This window comes from Notothenia rossii (genome assembly GCF_949606895.1).
Source record: "Notothenia rossii genome assembly, chromosome: 6".
NCBI classification, from domain to species: Eukaryota; Metazoa; Chordata; class Actinopteri; order Perciformes; family Nototheniidae; genus Notothenia; species Notothenia rossii.
This window is the reverse complement of record NC_136909.1, coordinates 80,269,514-80,297,254: the sequence shown is the minus strand read 5'-3', so window position 1 is coordinate 80,297,254 and position 27,741 is coordinate 80,269,514. Positions and strand designations below refer to the sequence as shown.

At 42.6% G+C, this 27,741-nt stretch overlaps 1 protein-coding gene across 1 annotated transcript in view; it reads right to left on the bottom strand.

The window, feature by feature from the left end:
- sdccag8 (SHH signaling and ciliogenesis regulator sdccag8) overlaps positions 1-27,741 on the bottom strand; it is a 57,377-nt gene that overhangs the window by 9,935 nt on the left and 19,701 nt on the right. Inside the window, exons 14-16 of the mRNA XM_079686989.1 lie at positions 20,434-20,561; positions 15,940-16,048; positions 14,092-14,223 (exon numbers count right to left, since the gene is read on the bottom strand). Coding sequence (XP_079543115.1) covers positions 14,092-14,223; positions 15,940-16,048; positions 20,434-20,561 — 369 coding nt within the window. The remainder of the gene's footprint in view (positions 1-14,091; positions 14,224-15,939; positions 16,049-20,433; positions 20,562-27,741) is intronic.

Genomic DNA, 27,741 nt, shown 5'->3' with positions numbered 1-27,741 from the left:
GGGGTTTTAAAAAGTGTGTTTCAGACTAGTTAGCATACAACTGAGCATCAAACCTGGTCTTGCAGGAGTTTTGTGAGTTTTAGAGATGTGTATAGTTAGGGCTGGTTTCAGGCTTTCCTAGAACATCCTATAGGTCATACATTTTATCGTATGGTATTTTTATTGTATATTTATTTCATTCAAATCATTTTATTTGTATTGTAACACCCCATCTTGTAATGTGTTTTGTGATATTGGGCTGTATGGATACCTAAATCTAGCAATAACTTGTTCTAACTCTTTTGATTCTTCGTCCACCACGGAAGCATTCGAGAAAAAAAACATTCCTTCAAGATATCAAGTAGCCCAGGTTAGTTACTGTTATAAAAAGATCATTTCTGGGTGAAGTATTCCTTATATCTCAGCCCTGGAGGGTGAGGGCGATGACTCCCCCCCCGCCTGGTGTTCCTGCAGCCGGCCGCCAAGCTGTCCTGACCGGCCTCCCCCTCTCTCTCCCTCCTACACGTCACACAGCAGGGCACCGCCACGTCACACACTCACACACAGATAGAGCCCATGTGTGTTGAGCCAAGATGCAGACCCAACAGTGTGCCGCTCACAGAGTGCAGCAGAGGAGGGAAAGGTCAGAAACAGCCCGTTGTTCTGAAGCTGTAAATGTTTGATGAGGGAAGTGTTGAGAGCGACTGAAGGCAACACCAAACTGATCTGAGTCACGGTGAGGAAATGCCAATCCTTATCCAATCCCAACCTCTGATCTCTACATGCAGACGCACCGAACGTCCTTCCATAAAACAATGTTCTCCAGAAAGAGACACGGCCAGCTCTGCAGCTTCGTAACGCAGGAGACGCTTCAACATGCCAGGAAGAATCTGCACTGTGAGGATGATTGTGGAGAGGGGTTTTTTTTTACTTATTGATTTGAGTTATTCCTCTGAGGTGTACCACAACTGATGAAGTAATAACATAAATACACTACCATATCTGAAGAATCAAATTGTGAAGTCAGGATATAATGACTTTAAGGCTCTTAGGGTCATTTTATAGCTTTCCACAACGACAACCCTCAAGTCTCAGTTTACCAAAATCAAAACATTTTAACTATCACCTTAAGTTCCTTTTAGTATCTATAATTATCTAGCCATACAGATGGTTGTGGTTTTTATTGAAACAGGTTTTTATAAATTGGTCTACACGTTTTCTGCCACCCACTTAATACCAGGGTTGGATAGTGTTTTATTCCTGGTGCCTACAGCCAGATTTAAACTTCATAAATGTATTGATTTTCTTTCAGAAACATACGATCGACTGATAATAATGAGATATTTGAAAACCTTGGATTTGACTTGAGGATAGGGAGAAAAATGTGTTTTGGTAATTTAGCTGAACTGGCCCTTTAATTACAAATGTTTAAAGCTAAAGAAGTGAAGTAAAGAATGTGTTTTATTGAAATTGGCACTCTAGAGAAAACTGAATCTTTAGCCAAGATATCTTGACTTTAGTCTCTATTGTGTCTCAAGCTTGGGCAATTTACATGTTTCCCATAATGCAAAGGGAAGACTTATACTTTCCCTATGTGGTGGACATCCACTTCTTTTACTTGAGTACAAGATATGAGTACTTCTTTGACCTCTGATGATTTTCCATTTCAAGGGAGAAACTGAGGCAGTGAATTATCCAAAACACAAGCATTTATGAGGAAGCTGAACAACACCGCTACATCATGACATCACGCTGTCACGCAGAGAGATCTGGAGCGGCAGCCAGGCGTCCGGAGCGGCAGCCAGGCGTCGGGCAACGGGTCGTGAACCGAGATGTTTGGAGCCGCAGCTGCAGGTTGTAAGCTGCAGGCTTATGTAATGCATTGAGTAAAGCTGTGACCCTGCTACACGCTAACACACACACACACACACACACACACACACACACACACACACACACACACACACACACACACACACACACACACACACACACACACACACACACACACACACACACACACACACACACACACACACACACACACACACACACACACACACACACACACACACACACACACACACACACACACACACACACACACACACACAGTATCTCTGACCAGAGAGCCTCCAACCTCTGGCCTTCTTATACAACACACACACTCTAATCCACCCCTTGTCTCACCTTGTGCATCCTGCCTCAGTGTGTGTGTGTGTGTGTGTGTGTGTGTGTGTGTGTGTGTGTGTGTGTGTGTGTGTGTGTGTGTGTGTGTGTGTGTGTGTGTGTGTGTGTGTGTGTGTGTGTGTGTGTGTGTGTGTGTGTGTGTGTGTGATTAAGGCAGCGCTCCTTCCAGCAGCTAAAGCAGCAAATCCAATAACTGGCCTCTATCGACTGGCACACTCATTAATTAGGGCTTAATGCGGCTTAATGCCCCACACACACACACACACACACACACACACACACACACACACACACACACACACACACACACACACACACACACACACACACACACACACACACACACACACACACACACACACACACACACACACACACACACACACACACACACACACACACACACACACACACACACACACACACACACACACACACACACACACACACTCTGGCGCGCCTCTGCCTGCTGCTGGAAGTGGGGAAGATGAACTGATGGACGGTCAGATGAAATGCATGTTGAGGTGAAGGGGATCTGTAGCAGGTGAGAGGTTTGTGATGGAAGTGCAGGAGGAGACACAGAGAGGAGGGGGGGGGGGCTCCAGCTGCAGACCCCCCCCCCCCCTCCCCTCTCATGGACACCTGCTGCTGGCTGGCGGAGGTGTGGGATGGGGGGGTTAGAGAGGGAGCTGACCTGGTGAAAGGACACCACCTGCTGGAGCCCACGCTTCACTGACACAACTCCTACACTCAAACTAAACTCCTCCAAAAGATAACCTGAATCCGCTTCCAGAGCAGTCGTGTTTGTGTCTTTAACCTGCACCGTACACAGTAGACTGTAGACGTACACTGTAGGCGAATAAAGGACTTCTGATTTCTAAAATAAATAAACAAATATTTGTAGTGTCAATGGTCCAAGATGTCATAAATTACATTTCTTAATAGCAAACAGCGGGTGAACTTGCATTTACTCAAACAGAGAAACTGACGTCATATTATGCAGAAAGGAGCAGAAGAAGAATACTCAGATCTCTGACTTAGGTAAAAGTAGTCATACTAAATTGTAAGAATACTCACAAGTACTCAACATGTTACTGAAGTACAGTAGATTTGCATCAAAATAGAGTCAAAGCACCAAAAGTAACGGCTCATTTCTTATCAAATACAAATCAGAAACAACAAATGACTGAATGATTGGAGATCCATTAATGTGTTCATCACAGCTGTTCAAGTTGGAGCTCATTGGAAATACTTTATATACTGCCTGATATCTTAATAAATAATTATGTGTCAATGCTTATATTTTTTTGTTGTATTAGCTAATAATCTGAAACTGTGAAGTAGCTAAAGCTGTCGGATAAATGTAATGGAGTAAAATATTTGCATTGAAAATGTAGTGGAGTACAGCAGAACATTAGAATACTCACAGAAATGTACTTAAATACAGTACGTATTTACATTCCACGAGTGAAAAGTATTGAAAAATTGAATTATTCTGTACATTTAAATGCCTCAACTCAAAGGACCCGATACTGTGAGAGGAGTCTGGTTTACACATCACTGGTCGTCGTGGTAGTAAGCGTGTATTTGTCTCTCCAGCAGTCGTATTAAAGCGAGTTTTGCTGAGAGGCAGTTTGCAGTAATTTCCCCAGACAGCCCCGATAATCAAACTCCGCTCACACTCTCTATTGACTGCAGCTACTAAGGAGATTAATTACAACGCAGACACAGTTACCTCTCAGTGGTATACATCAGCCGTAGCCCACAGCTAGAGTCTAAACTCTGTGCTGTGTGTTTGTCTGTGTTTGCATATTTATTTACAGGTGGGAGCATATGTCCTAAAGGCACGGTCCAAAGGGAAAGCAATAGCGTCACCGTGCAGAAAACAGAGAGACGGTGATAGAAAAAAAAAAAGAAAAAAGATCTGGAGGCAGCGATCGACAGCCTCGTATGAATGTGTGCGTTTTTATTATTAAACAAATCAGCTAGCGGAGCGCGCCACTTGAAGAAAATATTTATTGGACAGTGCATACATTATCAAAAGGAGTTAAAACGAGCCACGGAGCAAACTAATGTCTCACTGCATATTCTCCCAAAATAACCACCCAGACTGGATCACACTGAGGGACGCTTTGACATCAAGTATGGAGATTTGTTTTTTATGTTTCCTAAAAATATAGAGAAGAAAATCTGTGTGTGAATGTGGGTTAAAATCAAAGAGTAGGTTTTTAACGGTTTCTGAACACACACATACGGAAAACAAGGAATATTTGTATAATACTTGCTAGAAATCAAGAGTAAAAATGAACTAATTATAAAAGAAAATTAATTGAAATGAATGAAAGAAGTATTTTAATAATTCATTAGTTGAAAATGATTTAATGGCAAACATTGCAGAAAAAGCTGTTTTCAGACTCTCACATGTTAAGATTACCTTCTTTTATATATCATAATAAACTTAGTATATTTGTGTTACCCATGGCGACGACATTCATTTGGATTTAAGGACACTTTTCACAATTTTCTGATGTTTTAACGACCAAACGATTAATGCAAATAATCAGTAGTTTTAGCCCTAGCAGTTACTAACTGAACTTATATGTCGCTGAGTGCGTGTCCGTGTGTGTGTGTGTGTGTGTGTAGCAGGCAGGGGGCCTGGGGGGTGAAGAATACAGGCAGACGGCCTTGGCTTGCCTGGTTACAACAACACTGCCAGGGGCATGAAGGCTGCAGCTGCCACACACACAAACACACACACACACACACACACACACACACACACACACACACACACACACACACACACACACACACACACACACACACACACACACACACACACACACACACACACACACACACACACACACACACACACACACACACACACACACACACACACACACACACACACACACACACACACACACACACACACACACACAACCATATTTCGCCCAATCCCAGGCCCACCGTCACCACCCTTACACCCCTCTGCTCTAGCTAAATCTTGGCTAACACACAACTGCACTCAAGAATGTGTGTGTGTGTGTGTGTGTGTGTGTGTGTGTGTGTGTGTGTGTGTGTGTGTGTGTGTGTGTACGTGTGTGTGTGTGTGCGCGTGTGTGCGTGTGTGTGTGTGTGCCTGGAGGCCCCGCTCCCCTCACCAACCTGTCATGCCAGTTGTTGCTCTGCTAACACGCACGCCTGACACGATGGTGACACGGTGTGTTTTGATCGGGATGAGATCAGCGAGTGTTATCTCACCGTTATTTCCTGTTCTTGCATTTTCTTGAGATATTTATTTATTTATCGTCATTTCCGTATATTTCTCCGACTGGCCTCTTTGAAATGTGTAGTTTTACTCTTCATTAAACATGTCAGCGTCATATTTCTAAAGGACACTTCTGTAACTCTTCCCACGCAGCCCAATCCAAAAGAGTCACACAATCAGACACACACATCTAAATGTCTGAAAACACAAGTGTAGATATTGGATTGGCTCAATGAGTGTCGTGTGCTGCACCCTTAACAAAGGGACATTTAGTTATTATGTATTGTATTTCTTTTCCATAATGAACAAGTTGAAATCATCTTTAAGATTACTTTTCATTGAGATGCATTTTTCTTTTCTTATAATATACAGTAGAATTTGAGAAAGAAAGAAATATGGTTATATTGCATTCTCGCTGAAGTTGAAACAAAATCAAAATCATGCAATAAATGATGATAAACCATTCAATGTAGGCCTATTTTATTTTACGGGTGCTGTGTAAAAAGAGGCAGTGGGATTAAACATTTATTTCTACTAAATGATTAAACTGAGACAAATGTCAGGTTGTGTAAAAACGTATTTTTCCTTCGTATCCTTATTTCTCTGTGTGATGTCTGTGTGCTCATCTGCAACCTCCCTGTCATGCTTTTTCATAACACAGATGAACTAAGCGTCTCGTATTGCAATACGAATTATAAAAACGTTTCTGAATTGCTGCGACTGTATACTGAACTAAAGCCTCTCGGGGGGGCTCGCTAAAATTAAAGACACTTTATAACCAATCACATGGCTGGCCGAGAACTCACAGCTCCATGGTTTCTCTTTTGTTCACTTTTTTTATTTATTCCTTATTATATGCAATACTTTGTTTTAAATGCTGCTGCAACGAAAACATATCCCAAGTTTGGATCAATAAAGTATATCTTAAGTGTTGGCTGTTTTTGCTCTTAAAATGTTCATAATTAAATTAAAGGTGGGGTAGGTAATTCACTTCAGAATCACTTTTTGTTATATTCCATGGAATGCTCTTAACATCCCGATAGCAATGAATATATGAAATGCTTTGACAATAAATACATACAAAACTTCATCTGTGGAAGCCGTGGCGCTGTAAAAAGCAGGACCAATCATTTTAGCCGGCCCGGATAAAATAACTGGATGGCCTACCTGCCTGTCAGCCTTCCACCTGTGCACAAACTTATCTCGTGCCCTCATTGGTCATGTGCACGTTCGTTGGAGGAGGGGCTCTGTAAGGAAGTCTGAAGGAAGGGGCAGATTTTTTTCGGCTGCGTATTTTCAAACTCTAGCGCACTCGAGCTGGTTTCTCCATTCTTAACTACCCTACCTTTAAATTATGATTTGAATTCAGCTATTATTAGAAGACACGTCTGGATACTGACTGGTATCCCCTTGCCTCTACACATATCGTCTTTACTGCCACTGATCGATGTCAGTGAAGGAATTTGATTGAATGTTTTTTTTGCGTGAGATCATCTTTTTACAATATAAATCTTTAAAATGTTATAACATTTAATACAAATATGCTCTTAACTTTATTGCTGCAAATGTAATTTAATAGGAAATGGACTTCAGTGAGGCCACTAATCACAATCATGTCTGCTTGCACGATAAGACAAAAATATACTGTTACCTCGAAAAAAAGACAGCTGTGTCAGGAGGAAACGAAATATATTAAACATTAAAAAAAAGATGATTTTATAATTATTTCAATAAATGTTAAGTCTTATTTTGGTATTAATAATAAACAAGCTTAAAGCCTAAAGCCTGGTCAGGGCCCTTTCAGGTATTTCATTGTTATTTTACAGAAGTATATAATAATATATAATGCTAAATATATTGCAAAAAGTGCTGATTCCAAACAATGTGATGCTAACTTGACCAGTAAGGCTGTATATTATTATTCTCTTCTATTAAATGTATGTATTATTTCTTCTAAATCGCAGGCTATATTCATTCAGAAATCAGAGACTGACTTTGAACAATGAAGTAAGATGTAGATTTTCTGCTTCCTAAATGAAAAACACAATAATTAAAAGGTGAGAGGAATAATTCAATTGAAATAAAAAAGAGTGTGAAAGCTGTTAAAGTCCCGTTCAACAAGATCAAAGTTGCTGTTGGAGCTGGCGACAGGCCCGGTGTTAGTCTACATGTTTTACAGGAGAGAGTTAATGAACATCAGCGCGGTGAAAGTTCACAAGTTCAACCTAAACCAGCACATGATCAAAAAGTGAAAAATAAAATACTCTTGGCGACGAGTTCTATTAAAATCAGATTTGGAAAGTGATAGAGAGGGATGACAGAAATGTATTCAGAGACTTTGAACAGCTGTGGACGCGCTCAGAAGTTGTCTCTGCTTTCATTCTGTCTGTATTAACAGAGGTTAGCGCTCCGCTGCAGGCTGCTATCGGATATTCTCTGTCAAAGTGTTTGCTGCTGGAGGCCTGCTGACTCCTTTTAAATATTTGCTTTCCCGGCATTAAAGTGTATCTGCTGCCGTAACTTTAAACATTCTTCTAAAAGAGAGGCAGGTGTTTCCGCACTAGTTGTAGTTTTATGAAGTACTGTTAGCGAGTGTCACTGCCTGTCACTGGGGCTTGAGATGTGACGCGGTGCACGTTAACGCTCCAGCTTGCCAGCCTCTGGCTACAGCCCCGACATCTGAGATGTAAATCTGTGCGTCTGTGTGTGTGTGTGATAGAGCTGTAAAGCCACCGTTTGACAATGCTCTTTCAGCAGGCCGCCCTGCGGTCGCTCCCGGCTACAGGAGCCAGCTGGGCAATGCAGAGAGAGGAAGATGAAGGAGAGGCGAGGACGACTGATCAGCGCCATCCAGAGGAAGAAGCAGAACCTGAGAGAGAGAGACTCAACGTCTTGAAGATTTCCCCCCTTCGCATTCATTCAATAGTTCAAATCTGAAATCTATTTATTCATCCTTAAAAAGTATATTGAGTCACTTACATCCAATATAATAGAAAATACATTTAAACTTTAAAACATTCAATTTGTCTTTAACATCTATTCCTTTTGTCAGAATGCTCTGGAAATGGAAAGTAGCAGCAGAAAGAAATGTCACCTTTAAATCTAATCTTTCTGCCATTTATGGGAACGCCTCAACTTGTGAACCAGGGGAAAAAGAACCTGATAAAGTAAAGGAAAGTTGTGGAAAATGAAAATGGGGTATTTATTATATCCGCTTGTAATATTATATGGGTAACATAAATAAAGTTAATATTCAATTAAACGTGAAGCATATCGGGAAAGTAAGTATTCCCACATCTCACTCTTTTCTCATCCCTCTGTCTCTAAGATCACACACACACACACACACACACACACACACACACACACACACACACACACACACACACACACACACACACACACACACACACACACACACACACACACACACACACACACACACACACACACACACACACACACACACACACACACACACACACACACACACACACACACACACACACACACACACACACACACACACACACACACACACACACACACAGAGGAGACAAATGAAAGCTGTCCTGTTTTCTTCTGCCTCGCCTCTGCCAACTTAATTTGCAAATGAAAAGTTTTGTGAGGAGCGTCCTTTTTGCTTCTGGGGCATGGCAGCACACTGTGTGTTTCGGGGTGGGGGGTGAGGATAAGGGTATGACAGAGGGTGTGTGTGTGTGTGTGTGTGTGTGTGTGTGTGTGTGTGTGTGTGTGTGTGTGTGTGTGTGTGTGTGTGTGTGTGTGTGTGTGTGTGTGTGTGTGTGTGTGTGTGTGTGTGTGTGTGTGTGTGTGTGTGGCAGAAACCCAGATGAAGCAGCCCTCGCCCGGGGCTCTCTGTCCGCCCGCGGTAGCAGCAAGCCTGTTCCCTCTTCCCCGGCCCGCCGCGACCATTTGTTCCATTAACCAATCTCCTGGAGCCTCTGGTGCAAACACACACACACACACACATACACACACACACACACACACACACACACACACACACACATCCACAGGCATACATACTTCAACAACTGCTTGCACAGCTCATACCACACATGGCCCTCCATCCTTCGCTCCATCCCTCCCTCCTCTCCTCCAGACGCACGCACCATCTTTCTTGGTGGAGGCCATATGGCCCAGTGAAGCCTGTGGATCTACAGGCACATCTGCGTATATGTTGCTGCTCCTTAAAGGCTGCACAGTGAGCTCTCACACACACACACACACACACACACACACTTCCAGGGCTGACAAACACACTGCTGTCACAATGTGTGGTTAAGCAAATGTTGGTGTGATGTTGGTCTTACGTGTGTGTGTGTGTGTGTGTGTGTGTGTGTGTGTGTGTGTGTGTGTGTGTGTGTGTGTGTGTGTGTGTGTGTGTGTGTGTGTGTGTGTGTGTGTGTGTGTGTGTGTGTGTGTGTGTGTGTGTGTGTGTGTGTGTGTGTGTGTGTGTGTGACCTCAGTGTGTACATGCATAGTGATAATTGGTGAAACAGCCTGCGAGCAGCTGTGGGGTGAGAAAAGGTTGCGTGGTGTTTCGTGGAGAAAGCGGAGGGGAGGAGGAGAAGGAGGAGAGGAGGAAAGTTGGAGAGTAAGAGAAGAGGAAAAGGAAGTGAAAGGAGAGAAGAGGGCGAGGTGAGGAGAGGAGAGAAAGTTTAAAAAGCTGCAAAAGTCGGAAATATTTTCAGAGCTGTAAAACTGAAATACTTCATCATCCATCATTAGGCTGTTTTTCACAGTTCTTAGCAAGATCTGACATGTCCATTGATCGGTACGTGATCTTTTGCTTTTGTGATTTCCAATTCGCCCCTGGGGGAAACGCCCAGTCGAATCATCATTTTGGAACAGATCTTGTACGTTATGATTTAAAGATCTCAAGCTTTAATGACTTGTAAAAAAAAAACACGCATCCATCAGCCAACATTTTGAATCTATGATTTGGTTAATGGGGATTATGAAATGTATTCTATTTGTTTTAACGAATTCATTCTGACCTCACTGAGAATCAAGGTGAAAGAGATGATATATTTTTAGGTCTGTAAAAATGTACGTGAAAAAAAAAATTACATTTCGATGCTGTGTTATGAAGCTCCCTAACAGTATTTTCGACCTGGACAGAGTTTCTTAATGTTTTTAAGAAATGTCCAATAATAAATAAACATACATTTACACAAAGCAAGCATATTTGTCCAATTCCATGTTGATAAGGTTATAAAATAGTTGAAAAATCACCTTTTATGTATCATTTTGTATTGATACAAATGTGTGAGATACATTTACAAATCAACTATGGATTATCATTTGATGAATCGCGATGAAATATTTTAAATCAGCCATAATTATTTTCTTTGGATATGCTTGAAAAAGGCACAAGAAATTTGGATTATAACTAAGTAAAAATGTCACAGATCAAATACAGAATCTGAAGAAAAAAGCTGAAGATGAGTTTAAGAACTGAAATGAAAAAATGAAAAAAACTGGGATTGAAAAATGTCCAAGTTTCATGTAAAATAGAAATGTAACATTTAATAATATGATTAGTTATATAAAAAAGCATGATATCAAAATGAATCATTAACAGTAACTGGCTTCAGATCTTCCCTAACTCCATCCCTCCACCCTCCGCTCTATTTCCGGGCAAAAAAACAACACCACCCGACATCCCAAAATAAATAATTAAGTGGTGCAGCAAAACATTGTGTGCTAAAACCCCTGTGTAGTTTGGCAATCAGCTTGCCCATGTAAAAATAAATCAAGCTGATTTTCCAAATGTTTTGTGCGTGGTGCGCAGTAGCCGCTCTTCGCAGCACAGATTGCAGGCCGATGGAGGGGCTGTGAGGAGGGCGGGGCGCTGGATATTGAACCCACTTGCACCAGCTTGTTAACACGTACACCTTAACCCCCGAGCGGCGCGGCGGGGCGCCACCGAACGCTCGGGGCCTGCAGGGACCCACGATGGTATATCGATGTATGGACGAGACATACTGAAGATAACAAGTGCATGTATACTATTCAGTTTGACATCAGCATCATGTAGAGGGACTGAAGTACAACTGCCTGTGCACCCCTGCCTCCACGGCTTAATTCAGACATCATTGCAAGATATGACTGCCATCAGGCCCTGATAAATACTGGCGATCTGTTTTTTTGTTTAAGCTAAAAGCGATGTTTTAAAAATATATTTGTGGCATGTTTTCAAGTTTTGCCCCCGGAGTACGATCAGTACCATAAATACAATCACTTACTGAGTACCAGCTGCGGTGTGGATCATCGTAAACGTGAGTCATAACTCCTTCCTGTCTCTTTCCTATACAATCAAATGTATAATAATCGGCAAAAATACATCTAATTACGGCTCAAATCTAATAAATACATTCCCAAAACATACACCAGAAATTGTGGTCAAGCGGCTTTTTAGTCACTGCAAAAAGTGACCTCATGTAGAGCTAAACTCTAGAGAGTTCTAAATATCAGGAGGATTCATCAACCAAGCGAGTGTCAAAGCAGAAAATAAAACTCAATAAATGCCAAGAGTGATTATCGTGGTTCAGTTGGGAGAAGAGAGAAGTTAGGTGCCAACTTCCAAGCCAATCCACTTTTGGCAGCCAGATTCCTACTCTGCTAAACCTCCTGAGAACATGCAATAGCAGCCCATACACACACACACATTAAAATACCACCACAACATATGCGCGGAAACATACAGAATATTCATACTTCACACTTCTTGACAACTTAGATTGTTTTTCTATCTATGAAACACACAAAAAGAGTCGCACACAGGCAGGAGACAGCTGTGACTCGGTAAACTTTGTTTTTTGGCAGCGTCTCACTGTCGACAGGTTAACACCGGTGGGTGGTAGACAATATGTAGTGTCAGGGATGGAGCAGGAGGAAAAGGGTGTGTGTGTTTTGTGTTCGAAGAAAGGTGGAGTTGGGTGGTGGCGGAGCTCTGGGGTAGAGATCCTGCAGAGTGGGGCAACAACACCCGCACACACTCGCCTACAATGGGAGAGCCAGGCTGAACGCCAGGCGCCCTGTGGAGACACACACCAACTGGGCTCCACACGTTAGAGGGGAAGAGACCCCCGCATCACATACACGTACAGAAACTGTAGCATAAGCCAAAGATGAAGCTCAAAGTAAATATCTCCGGAATCTCTCCCTATATCCTACGAAAAGCCTGTAACTGACAATGCTTACATACAGACCAATAAACCATTAATAATATTGTAATCTTCAGGATTAGATCAGAGTTGTGTAAATAATCATATCAATAATCAAAATAAGAACTTACTCTGAAAGTAGCTTTTTCCAAGTACAACATGAGAAGACTCCAGTATTTATGTGTTTTAGGAGGGGTTGTTGGACGGACAGCGCTTTTAGAACATGTGTCTCATTGGGGTTTTTACTTTAGATCGAAGCACACAGCCTCTTGCATCGGGGTTCATTCTTATGAACAACCATTCAAGAAGAATAGCCCGATAAATACGGTCCGAACAGTGAACAGTGAAAACGAGGTTACGCCACAGCATCATGAATGCATGTAAAAGAGGAGGTACTTTCACATCATTTAAACGGCCTAGCCGCTGGACACACGGCTGCCTTTAAACAGGAATATTCTCACTAGCCAAATACCAGTCATTAGGAATATTGTATTTCTGCTTTACTCAGGGCATCAAACCGAATGCTTTTTACGGAAAGGTGTAACCATTGATAGATTGTCCTCAAAGTGCTAAACAATATCAGAAAAATAGCAGGAACTAGTGCAAAAAGCGTGAAATGAAGTCAGACTGTTCATTTATCAAGTTTTAAAAAAGGACAAACTCAGCTGTGATGATGCTGTCGATCGAGCTACAAAGACAACATGAACTAATCGGTTTGCAGTTCACAACCCAATCAGGTAGTCTTTCTGAGGTCCCAGTCACCTGAACTATTGAATCAATCATTAATCCGATATATAAGTAACTAATATCCGCCTTTTTTCTTATACTTGTTGATCAGATGACTTGTGGGAAACATGAATGCCCTAACTGTTTTCTGCGGACCATCAGAAGACATTCATGTGAGTCTGTAACTAGACTATATTATTTATTTTCTGCACATTGTATAAAATCTGCCTTCTGAATAACTGGAAAATGTTGCCTCTGCACGGACAGCAGGAGAGAAAACTGCTGATGACACAAAAACCACTGTGACAACAACATGACGGACAGATTGTGAAGAAAGCTTCAATTATTTCTTATTTTTGAAAGGCCTGCTGCTGGATTCGGCACGCAGAGATAAACGTAATACAAGCTTTTCATTGAAATACGGCAACTGCAGTGGTTTTGGGGTTGAAAAAAGATAACACATTTTAAAACATAACTTTTTATAGTTCTACAAATTCGTTGCTTAATTAAAATTAAACAACAAAACCATTACCCCTAATGGAATCAGATGAAGATATAGGATGAATAAAGGGTGTGTATATGTGTGTGTGTGTGTGTGTGTGTGTGTGTGTGTGTGTGTGTGTGTGTGTGTGTGTGTGTGTGTGTGTGTGTGTGTGTGTGTGTGTGTGTGTGTGTGTGTGTGTGTGTGTGTGTGTGTGTGTGTGTGTGTGTGTGTGTGTGTGTGTGTACCTGTGCTTCATGCGCTGGTGCATGCGGCCGTGCTGCACACACTGATCCTCCATACCAGCGCAGCGAGCTCTCAGATTCTTGACGGACTCCTCGAGGTGTTGCTTCTCCAGGGCCAGCTGCTCCACATCCCCTCTGCACACACAAAGACAAACATCAAGACATAATCTAGAGAAATTATGTAAATGCAATAAAAACAGATATAATAATAAATAACAAAACAATCAGCCAAGATAAGTCTAAACAGGTTCGTCCCTTGTCTCCTCAGACCTTTAAAATCTTAAGATGTGTAGTTACTTGTTCTTAACACAATTTATTTTCCCAATTACACTTTCGCGGCCCAATACAACAGTTCTGCAAAGCTATCTGACAAATTCAAGTTTGGAGTCTTTACTGATTTGTTTCTGAAACTCCTTCAGATACTCATAAACTGGTTTCAGCACTACCAGTACCTGCGTTGTACGAATTGCCGGTCGCACAAGCCATGCCGGCATGCAGGGTGCCGCCTCACGAGAATTAACAGTGCTTACGTTCATGGTCACTAGTTGCAAACGGATCCCTTCAGTCTACCATTCATCAAACACAGGAGCGTGATCTGATAACTGCTCAGAGTCAGACTAACAACTGAACACCATTTGTCAGTAGTTTCCTCCTCTTGCTGTCTCTTGTTGTAACCTCTCTTAGCCCGAGTGGGCCGTCCAGCAGGACTTTAACCGCTAGACTGGGCTTGGACTCCAGGAGCTCAAACAGCCTGAAGCACAAAACACACCAACACCACACTGCTGCTAAACTACAGAACACACACATACAGCAGATGTAGGCTATGAGCCTTCATGCCAGTGTGTCAGCATGTATGCAAGTTCCTATCGTAAAAAACACATTCAAGGTGGCAGTTATTACTGTGTGCTTGTTCGTGTATTTAGTATTGATGTCCACTCATAACAAATACACAGGGTTCTCAGGACAGTGCGGTCTGGCAGGGCCAGATTGGGAGCTGTCATGTGACTAATGTGCAGCACAGCTCCAACAGCTGACAGGACACTGGGCCCAGGGTCACTCTCACACACACATAGACACACACACAGGCAGCCCAGATGGAGAGCTGTGCAGGCCTGCTGTGACTACTGTAGCATCAGGTTAACAAGAAAACAGGTCAGACTGCAGAGCAGTGTGTAACATGTTGACATGCTCTGTCCAAACAGCCTGGATAGATGATGCCTCATGAAATAATGACATGGATGTCCAACAGAAACGAGGGATAAACAGCCGAGCGAGTGAATAATTAACGGGAAAATACAGGCTTAATCAAAACAATGACCAAACGCAGATTTGGATTACCCTGTGAAGTAGCGTGGGATCATGGGAGATGTTGTCTCATTACACACATTACAATCATTCAGCTTCCACAGGTTTCTTAATTGTTCCAGTGGCTTTTACCAGAAGCTGAATTATCTGCAGGTCTCCTCCTCTTCCAAACTAACCGAACAGATCAGTCAAATCTGAATAACGTTTGCTCAGCCTTTTCACTTGTTAAACAGATGTCCAATGAAAGGATATTCTAATAGGTCAAAATATGTAGTTAAAAATGAGAAAGATCCAAAACATGTTTCAGAAAGATTTCTTAAAACTTGGTTAAAAGTCAATGGAATGTTGTTTAAAATTGATAGAAATTGCAGATGTATCCAGGTTAGTTGTTAAAAACATTGGGGAAGGACACATACAACAACAGAATATATAACATGGCTCAAGTCCTTTTCGAAATGAAATGTTGCAAATACATTTGACTAAAACTAAAGTGAGTAAATGGATGTTCAAACAAAGAGGAAACAGCCCGAAAGACAAAATACTGACCGGCTGTTTTCTGTCAGCTCTTCCAGTTTGACTCCCAGCGAGCAGCACTCGTCCTTCAGCTTCCTGATCAGGGAATTCTGGGAACTCAGCAGCCCATCCAGTTCTCCAACTGCAATGGGTCATGGGAAAGTTGTTGGTTATTGTGAGGTCAACTATAGTGGGTGACTTTGAGTAGCTGCCGCACAGACACTTCATTTACACACTTTTACTTTACAGTCCACACGCTCAATCCAAAATCCACAGGAACAAATTAATATTGCCTGACTAGCATGAGACACGTTTTGAGTCAATGCAAGGTTTTCTGATGCTGTGCATTGAATACAAAGTGAACACACTAAAAAAACAGACAAAATTAAATAAAGCTTTAAAAGGGTTGTGTTGAAAGGTGCTATACAAATAAACTTTCCGTACCTTGCCTTTAAAATGATATGCGTATTTTATAGAAAAAACTATTTTAAAAAAAAGTCAAAAAGCTTCTTTCTTTCAAATTCACAGATCAAACAAGCTCAAGCTGCGGTTAAACGTAAAAATTGATAGAATACGAAAATTGGATTTCCTTTATTTTCATTTAAGTTACAATTTATAAAGAAGAACAATACATTGTGGATCTAATCAGTAATGCTAGTATGATTCAATACAGCTACCTGATGTACTGTATAATAATAAAAGTTAATAAAAACACAACTCAAGGGATAGCTAATTATCGCCAACAATACATTTCGAGCAAACAGCCAGAGGAAAACATCGACACTACGGACAAAACTGCACGATTAAATCTAGTGTAACAAACACTGCAGCAAAAGTGAGATACATATGTCTCTTTGAATGTATTCCCAAAACTGCTTTGGTCGACATTCACATTAAAATCAAAACAACAGGCGGGGACGTACAGAGCACAAACACAGAGAACAGAGGATGGGAAAATAAAGAGTTTAGTGAGAAGGGTAAAATGAGATGGAGAAAGAGAGGGGGATTGTTGTTTGAAAGCGCTTTCTTTCTCCTTTCCACCCTTCCTGCCACGTCCTCATCCGCTCATGGGGGCCTCTTTCTGAACAATCCAACACTGGGCTTTCATCATTCCTTTGAAATGATCCACGTTCAGCTCTCCAACATATGTCTACTCTTTTAAAAATAACAATGGCTGCCGTTTGGTTTGAGGGAATGATCCACCTGCTCCTGCATTCTGTTACAGTCAACCCAAACCAAAAACACCAAGGACTCACAGTCTTTGAAAAGTAGCTCACACTTGTGAAGAGTTGCTTTTTTGCATACAGTAGAAAATAATCAGGGTGGGGGTAAGGAAAAGGAAGCGGGGGGAAAAGGTAGTGGGAGAGCCATGATGAGAAATTCCTACGTTTCGATACTTACTTTATACCTGAAGGCTGAAATTTGACTCTACGCTAGGGCTGCTCAATTAATCGTATTTTAATCGCGATTACGATTATGGCTTGCAACGATTACGAAAACAACGTAATCGAAATAAAACGATTATATTTTTATTATAACTTTTTTTTTTTATAACTTTTTTTTTTTGGGGGTTTTTGGGTTTAATTATACTTAAAGTTCAGGGTAATCAACTGTTAAAAACATACTGTTAAAAAAGTTTTTCTCCAATAAGGGAATGTTTTCAAAGTCAATAAATAATCGCATTTAATAATCGCAATTAAAATTATTGACCCATATAATCGAGATTATGATTTTTGCCATAATCGAGCAGCCCTACTCCACGCTAAACGTCTTAACATAAATGCTATTAAACAGTATTATAAAAGGAAGAAGTCATGACAAGGAGAGGTCGATTTCTCCTGATGTTTCACGTAATATTATTAACTTTGTCTGCACATGTGAGGTAACCCCGCTGACCTTTCCCAGCTCTGTCCCCAGATGCCTTCCACAGAAGATGCATGCAGGGCAGAAATTGGACGCCGCAGAGCGTGAAACTAAACGACTCCAACTCAGAGACACACACACGTACAGTACACTCAACAAAGTTTGGTCAGTGCTGGAAAAGTTGCATGAAGAATGCTAATTAGCTGAACAGGCTTTGAATGCGTCTGTCCATGCGTAGGCCAAAAAGAACCCTGGGACACAGAAACACAGCAGAACTGGCACTGGAAACAATCAGAGAGAAAAAACGAGGCAGGCAGGGAGGGAGGGAGGGAGGGAGAGAAACAAATATCATCTAGAGGCTGCTCTGTACACATTTATGAAAAAAAGACACAGAAAAAAGGTGGGAAGGAGTGAAGAAGAAGAAGAGAAAGGGGGGGGGACGGATGCATGGAAGGACAAACGGACGGACAGAGAGGCGGGATTTGGAGAGCGGGAAAGCTAATTATCCAGCTCGTCTGTTAGGCAGCACGGGGAGAGGAAGTGATGCGAGCGACTAAAAGGACGTCCACCCCTCCATCCCCTCCCCGTCCACGGTTTCCTGCTGTGCTCTGATGTCAGCTCTCTTTAGACAACATGTGTGCTGCCGACATGCGCCAGAAACAAACCCTTTGTTTACCCCCCCCCCCCCCCCTCCCCTCCATCTATTCCTCCCTCTGTACCCTCCATCTTTGTTCTGCGTACCAGCGGGCTCCCTTGGTTGTTGAAGGGAACCACAGGTAAATAAAAAGATAGGGGCAGGGGAGGGAGGGTTTGAGGGTGGGTGGTGGGTTTGAGGGGGGGGGGGGATCCAGATGGTGCAACAGATGTGCGAGCAGCAGCAGGCAGACAGACAGGGAGCGCTGGGTCTCTCTGCGCTACTCCCATCACCTCTGCTGCTCTCTCGTCTCATCTTACGGCTTCTGGTTTGCTCTTTTGAGGTCACTTCATTTCCTGTCCGTCCCCTCCCACTCCGGACATGTGTGTCGGGGAGCAGGGGGGGGGGGGGCACAGTAAAAGAGAAAAGCATCTTTTAACTTAAAGACGCAGGTTCAAGACCCTTTTCCAGCAAAGACCCTCCCTGCTGAAGTGTCCTTGAGGAAGAGGCAGTATCCGACCCTGATTAACTCTGCTGTTTGCTCCACAGTGTGCTCCATCATATTTAGATTTGCCCGCCCGCCCCCCCCCACACACACACACACACACACACACACACACATCACAAAACAACTAATATGCATGTTTACCGCACTGACAGAGGAGAGATTATATTTTACGTCTGTGCGGCTGTCTAGAGATTTTATTGTGTGTGTGTGTGTATGCGTGTGTGTGTGTGTGTGTGTGTGTGTGTGTGTGTGTGTGTGTGTGTGTGTGTGTGTGTGTGTGTGTGTGTGTGTGTGTGTGTGTGTGTGTGTGTGTGTGTGTGTGTGTGTGTGTGTGTGTGTGTGTGTGTGTGTGTGTGTGTGTGTGTGTGTGTGTGTGTGTGTGTGTGGCCTGGTTACTGAAAAACATTTCATGCAGCTCTTTGGGGAGTCGGACCACCAACGTCTGCCTGATCCAATGCAGCAGCCAGACCTGATCTCCTGCCATTCTAGCTTGAATGCCAAAGCATAGCAGAGACAGGAAGGTAATATTTTTGGTTCAGTTTGTCGGTTGGCGTGCATGGCTTTCAGCAGGATGATGGAGAAACTAATGGCTCAACTTGGTAAAAGGTTTTAGCGTGGGCCAAGGATAAAATTAACATTCTGAGCAGATCCGATTGCCCTTCTGATTTAAAATGAAACTTAAGGCAAAATAATTATTATAGGGGTCATTTTATGCTTTTTGGGGTTTTCTCTTTCCTGTAGTAGTGTGTTGTAGGTTGTTGTGCATGTAAACTGTGTGCAAAGGATGAAATCCCAAAGTTCCCTACAGAGGGAGTTTCTCTCCCACAAACTGAAACACCTCGATTGTAGTTTTGTTATGTCATATAGTGACATCACTAGGTAACAACACATTGTACGTGATAGGCTGAGCGGTGGGACAACTCTGAGCGGTTCACCAATCAGAACAGAGCCGGCCAGCTAACCAATCAGAGCAGACTGGGCTCTGGTTTCAGACAGAGGGTGAAAAGAGGTGCTGCAGCACAGGCAGTATGAGAGAAATAAAGAGCTTTTTGAACATTAAAGCGAGGAGACATGTCCCAGTAGAGGAACAAAATACTGATATGAACCTGAACATCAGCAAAATAAGGCCACTTATAGACGGACTGGCCTTAACAGTTCAAGGGAACATTTGAACTGTGACACATTCAAAACATGATGCAACAGATTATAGTGGACACCCATCAACAGCTAATACACCTGACTCTAAACTGAATGTAACTTTTAATATAGTATATTTGAATATTGTTTTAATATTGTCTGCTTATCTGTATTATTGTGTTGCATTGTTGGAGAAGCCTGTGACCTAAGATTTTCAACGACATAATTAATCTGTAGCTATGTTAGTTTGACAATAAAGAACCTTGAACCTTGAATTGGGGGAAAGGAAAGGCAGGTTTTTTGAAGAGCGTATAGCCAACAAGACACTTAACTATATTTAAAAACAGTCACAGAGGTGAGAAGCAGTCTAAGTGGAAGCACTGACCTCTCTGCTGGTGTTCCGCCTCCGTTTGCTCCAGCAGCGCAGACAGCTCTCTCTCTCTGTCCCGCGCTTTAAGAGTTGTAGACGCCAGTTCCTCTTCATGAGCCCGCTCTGCACTCTCTCTGTGCTGCCTGGGGGAAAAGATACAGGGTGTTAAAGAAACATTTAAACCCAAACTTTTATAAATAAATAATAAAAAAATCCTCAAACAATCAAACATATTATTTATATAAATGTGCCTCGGGCGGCTCGACAGCATGTATCATCACATAACTTACACCTACAGTACAGTGTGTGTAAAACCAGTTAGACCAAACAGAGACACTAAATGATGTTCTTTGCTGATTGATTGATTGATTGATTGATTGATTGATTGATTGATTGATTGATTGATTTGCTGATGATTGATAACTCATCTCCTGCTTGTGGTGGAGAACATGTATATTTGAGGTGTTTTGAGTTTGGTTTGTTTTCAACTGCCCTATGACTACAATGTTGAATTGTTTTAATCAAAAGTGATTAGCTACACAATCCAAATTGCAGTGCTGAAAGCAGTGCATTTTATAATTGCTCTCAAAATGACATGTTCAAACTAAGCAAGACAGTGATGTGAAACACCCAACATCATAGTGAGTTATTACCAAATGATCAAATGAAGGCCTTTCCTTTGTTCGAGGATTAAAACAAAGTCAGCAACCTCTCAAAATATATCGCTTAGGATTAGCAGATGAATCACTGCATTCCTACTAAATTCCACCACACTTGATTGTGAAGGATATCAATAAGGTGAAAAGAGAAAGACTGATAGGTAAACACAGGTGAGAGAGAAAGCAGGACGAGAGCACACACTGTAAAAACAAGAGGATGAAATAAAGGACGGAGAGGAAAATGACAGAAAACCATTGGGGGGTAGAAGGGTAAAAGTGTCAGGCCACTGTCGGCTTTAAGACCCCTGAGTGATACTGCAGCTGTCTACAAAACACATGCACACACACACACCGACACACACACCGACACACACACAGAGATACAGTCGAGTACAGACTCTTTTGTCGTGTTGAAAAAAGATTGTTCTGCTCTGTGATTTAAGCTGATTGTCATAGAACTTGCATCAAAATCACTCATAGTTTCGAGCCGTATTAATTGCCAAAAAATGCAAACACTACGCAAAATAACATCAGTCCATCAATCGGAGTCTGTAGTAATGAAGAGGCCAACCCATTTGGTGCCAATGAAATCGCTTTGATCCACTCTTCTTGGTCTCAATATCTAAATGGTGCAGGTAAGAGGCAAATTGAGGTGTTCATGCCTGCATTTCACTCGTTAGCACCAAACTTTCTAACTCGACTAAGTGTACCCAAACAACAGAGGAACAGACAAAGAAAAAAAATTACAAAGACAGGAAAAAAAAAACGAACAAATAAACAGAACTCTTCCTGAAGTCCAAAGGCGCTAATGAAGAGAGAATTCTCCAGTTTAAGTGAAAACTTTTCTCCCCTACAGCGCTTGGCCTGCATCTCTAAAGTGACCGCGTCTGTCTGTTCCTTCGTGTGTGTGTGTGTTCTCCTGCTGTCCTGCTGTCTGGGGTGTGAAAGCGGGTGGCGGGTGTGCAGGGGACACAAGGAGAGTGTGTGTGTCTGTACTCGTATGAGTGTGTGCGTGTGTGTGAGAGTGAATGAACCCCCGCTGGGCTTGAACAGCAGCCTGAGCCACCAAAGCGCACACCAGGGCTCAGCGGGAGATGGCGGGCAGGCGTTGCCAGCCATTTGGTCCTGCAAGAGGTTCCAGGGGGCCGTGTGTATTTGCGTATGCCCGTGTGTGTGTGTTTGTGTGCGATTGGGGGTGGTGGGTGTGGGGGGGTACTCACACCAGACCTGTTTACCCACCAATTAGCATCAGACAGACCGCCAGAAAGTTCCAGCAGTCAGCAATAGAGAGGTGGTGAGGAAGAGGAGAGCGATGAAAAGCACACAGAGAACTACACATTTGGCATCTGTTTGGTTTTTGCTGATAAACTGAACCAACATTTAACAAGTACATCTTAGTAAAGTTGTACAAAACAGAGTTGAACAACAGACTCTCGGGGACTTTATTTCTAGATGGGAGTGGGAGAACCTTGAGGAGCATTTTCTGATTCTAAGTTTTGGTTCAATAAGTTAGGATTGAGGAGTTTACAGTTCTGTGACAAGAGCCTTTTAGCTTCATCCAGAGCCAAATGAAGGTGGAAAGTCCGGCTAGTTTATGAAGTTATTTCCCCTGCGCCATTTTCTATTCCCAAACAAATTCAAGGCGTATACTTGCAAAGCGCTTTCACAAAATGGCCGCTGGTGAACACTGTCAAATTAAAGCATAAAAAGGAGAAAGCGAAGGAGAGATGTCAGCGGAGAGCCAAGCCCTGGAGCAGGCGTTGAGGGCGACGGGGAGAGCAGAGGCTGAATGTGTGGGGCTGGAGCTGGATAATTCTCCCTGGATAATAATCTGCCTTCCAGCTAATTGGGGAATGGGCTCTGGGTTGCTGCCTGTGGCAAGAACTGTTGTTTGGGCCTAGGAGGCAATAGACTGAATGATCAGTTAGCGGATAGCTGGGCCTGTTTGTATTTGCCTGGCCTGATGCTCCGTAGGACAGCTTGGTAAGTATGGCGAGAGCCGCATGGGCCAGCGGCCTAAGGTAGGCTGGAATAGCTCTGGGGCTGCGGCCAGGTACAGTGGCTGCTGGGTAAGTGGGAGGTGGCAGAGGCGGTGGCTGGCTGGCGAGATGGCTGGAGCGGTGAGGAAGAAGAGGGGGCCCAGTCTGCACGGCCTGCCTAAGTGGGCACTATTCAAGCTGTTGCCCATTAGATGTGGGGTGCCAGGGCCTGACCAAGCACGGAGTTTGCAGCACCCCATGGTGCAGCCGGCATCCCACGCCAGAACCACCAAATGCCGCGGTTTATCAGAGAACGAGCACAAATTGGAGTCAGACGGTGGACTTGGAGGAATTGGAGACATCCGCCAACGCCAGACACCACTGACCGCTGTGTGGACTAAAGTTAAAGAGACTATTGCAATACACACAGCATCACCCGATGCACATACACACAAACTTAATACATACAGTTTATTAACTCACACATAAATAATATGACTTGATTCACTAAGCTGTCTAAACTTGAGTTTGTGGACGCAATGTATAGAAGCAAATACTTTACACAGAGGATCTATTTGTACATTAAAACTAAAGAAAAAAATACCTTAAACTAATGCATATTCATATTTATGCCCAGAGACGTTTCGGTGTTGCAAAATAACAGGTGTGAAATTAACATACAGGTGAACATAGTGTGAACTCAGCCTATAGCAGGGACACGTAAACACAGAAGCGTAGTTCGTAACAAAGAGCTGTTGAGGAGGAGATTGAGAATTAAGTGGAAGACCAGATTTAATAATACTATTTCTGTCACAGAGGACCATCTGTACTAATGACTATAATCATGGCAATTTTCCGTAGATTGAATATTAACTCAAATTCCAAATGAGCTGTTTTAAATGTCATTTTCATAAATAGACATTGTGCATTACCTGTCGAATCTTAGACTGCTTGTAACTCTTATATCTAAGTCACAGTATAAACAAAAATTAATCATCTTGTATTTGAGGAATATCTTGAAAAGAAAGTTGCATTTAAAGACTATTTTAGAGTGATGTACCTGTAGTCTCGAGACTTGCTTGATTTACTGAAATGCACTGATGCTTTACTATGAAATTACAACTGTTGGTGCCGAACTGCTCAAAATGTTGACACTCGTGCTGATTCATTTGTTGTGGAGGAATTCCAGTGGATCCACAGCTACTCATGATAGACTGCATCAATCAGACCGGCATTAATATTCAACCGTTTGATACGCAGAAGTACAAAGATGATTTCTGCTAACGTGTGAGTGGGCTTGTGTTTGTGACTGAGAGACGGTGAGACACAGGCCCGTCTGACCCGCGCTGCCAACAGAGGAGGAGTGCACCGCCGAAAAAACAAAGTGACATATTGAGCTGCGTATCATTGATGCGGCGTACAATAAACATCTGAACTGTTTGGTTTAGCAGACAGCGTCACACGGTCTTCTCTCGCACGCACCTCCATGTGTTTTAGCACATTTTTATTAAACCTTGAGGTGATGTATGTCAATCTGCTCCCACATTTCTCTTCTGACACTCCTCCCCTTACAGTCTAGTTGCCAGCTCATAGAGGCCTATTGTGAACCCAGAGATGTTGAGTACCCCAACGTTTTAGGTCAGGAATGTAAGGTATGGGTCCCCAGCCGGATGCTAACTTGCATATGTTGGGCAATTTGCACAAGTTGCATTAATTAGCGTTAAATTGCATTATAGCCGCTGCAGACAATCAGAATATTACCTCACAGCTTTTCTTATGAAATCACACACAGCCGGATGTAGCCTAGCCGCACCTTTACCCCGTGTCCACTCCATCTATCTGTCCATATATCCGTCTGCGCTCATCTCTCCTCCGATCCTTTTTTTCTGCCGTTTCCATCTCTCCCTCCTTCCTCCTATTTTCCCTCCCACCCTATTTTTTCCTGTAACTAAACTGGCTGTGTCTCTCTCCATCTGCTGGTTCTTCCTTCAGCGGCCCTGCACCTGTTCACACCTCCTCTCCTGTTGGCCACCTCTTCTCTCTTCTCCCCTCTCTCTCCCCACCCCCCCTTTATCTCTCTCTCTCTCTCTCTCTCTCTCTCTCCCTCCCTCTCTATCAGTGCGGTGCTGCCAGGCCCGTTTCCTGGCTCAGTTAGCCTCTCTGTCATTCAATCCATCTGTCGGCAAGTCAACTTTGTTTACAGCGGGTGGCCCAAGCCTCTTTTCTTCTTCAAGGAGCGCTAAAGCCCCCCCCCCCCCCACTGCCACCAAGGTCAGCAGCAAGCCAATCCTCATGGAAAACTAAAAACTGCAACTGTTAAATGGACAGAAACTCATCCCCCAGCACACGTGTACACGTAGGGAGAATAACTCTCTAGAAACATGCACATCCTAAATGTTTCTCAATGAGACATGCATATAGACACGGAGAGCTACATCAACAGAAACAACCATTACAGCACACATTCCCTCAGAGAAAAGCCCAGCTCTAGATCCTAGTAATTAGCAGCTGATTGGCCTCTGTCATCTTCTATCTGCTCACAAGACACAATGAGGGAAGTTTAAAAGACTCGATTGGCACAGATGATTGATGGACAGCTGTCAAATTGACAGAAAAAATAATATGTTCCCCTCATCCTCAGTCAAACACGCACAAACAATAACTTGAAATATGCACATCTTAAATGTTTCACTCTCTCGTATATAATAAAGACATGCATGTACAGCTACAAATACACAACCCTAACAGAAACAAATATTTGGCGTGGCAGCACACATTCCCTCAGAGAAAAAACCCAGCTCTAGATTGTGGTAATTAGCAGCTGATTGCCCTCTGTCATCATCTATCTGCTCACAAAACGAGAGAAGTTTAAAAGACTTAATTGGCACAGATGACTGATGGTCTTAACACAGGAGCGGACTGGCAGCGCAGGCATCTGTGATTTTTTTTTAAATAAACACACAGCATACGTACAATATGCTCCCATACTGACCCAATCCAGAAACCCAGGACACAACATGAGTGTCAAATCTGTGCCCTACAGAAATAGTCGCGGGAAGCATATGTGGCATATGTGGCAGGGCGGTGGGGTCAAATCAATTTCAGCTCAGAAGTTTAATGATAGGCTCAAATTAGTTATTATTAATCAGCATACCGGATTTAATTCTCATTAGACATTTGATAAAGTGAAGAGTTATATATAAATGTAAAACAAAAATGTATAATTTGAAAATTAAAAAAATAACCAAACAGCTACTGACATATACAAATTGCATAAATCCATCAATAAAAAATTGGGAACTGAACATAGAAGCTGATTGGCAAGCATCTATAAACTTAATCAGACCCACATTTATGTGTAACAGACTGAGGGAAACCCAGTATAAAAGTATTCAAAGGCTGCATATTCCTGTCACCTCATATAAAATAGACAGTTGCGTTTCCATTTAGGTTCATTCTAATAGGGGACATTATGTAAATCCATATCGAGATTCTTGGCTAGGGAAATAAATGGGATATTAAGAAGGACCCTAGTGTTTTCCTTCTAGGTGTTGTGCGTTCCGTCTTGTGTTAGTATTTGTTAAATTCAATAGTTTTTTTTGCACATTTTCCTTTGCGATGCTAATCCATCAAGACGAAAAAACAGAGAGATGACAGCCTTTCAGAGGAGGAAACAGAGAGAGAGAAAGGTGTGCAAACTAAAACTTTTTTGCCACATGCAGCGTTGAAATTCACTTCACACCTGAGATATACCTGATGTCGTTCAAACGCCCCTCACCCCTCCCACCCTGTCATAAGCTTGAGGGCAACTGGCAGGAAGTAACATGTGCCATCTCTCTCCCTCTCATTACCAACCCAATTCCTCTTAAGTGAACTCTTCTGTTATCTTCCTCACCTCTTTTCCTCATTTCCTAAACACTCTCTCCTCACTCCTGGGCCATTAGATCAGATGCCTGGGAGGGAGAGGCAGCCATTGAGGTGGAAAACAAAGAGGCTTTTTTAAACTCAGTGGGGGGCACTGAGGCTGGAGAAGGAACTGTAGGGGGTCTGGTGCCCATCCGGTACAAACACCATCGCCAGCCTCACTGCTTCTCTCCTCTGCTCCCCTTTGCCTCCTCTGTGCCAGCCACAAATTCTCTCTACATTTAAAACTTCCTAAACTCCTTCTCCTCCAGAACTCCCATATGTCCTCTTCTCTTTCATCCCCCTTTATCTTTCCGCCCTTCTTTCCATTTCCAGCCTCAGTGTCATCGTCTCCCTTCTTAATCGTGCCTCTGCTTATATCTCCTTAGCGGCAGATTAAACAGCTCAGGGTCTTGTCAATGTGCCGGTAAACCGGGTTCACACAGGCCTTTATTTGAACAAGGAGCCCGCATGTTATTATGCATAAATATAGCTGTGGCATTTTTGGCCTTTTCATCACGTTTATTAATATATACAAAAGCTGTAAGAAGAAGACAGCGACAGACCTTTTGAAGTATGTTGGTCTTTTTGAAAAGGTAGTTTTTTTATATATTTTAAATCTATGTTAATTTTGTTTCATGTTAGGACTTCTTATGATAATTATTATACAGTAAACAAAATAAACATTCTTTCTCATGATATCAAACATGTCATCATCTTTGTCATCGATTATTCATTTTCTTGGAAGTTTTCATTCAGATGTCGTACTCCTAATGAAACTT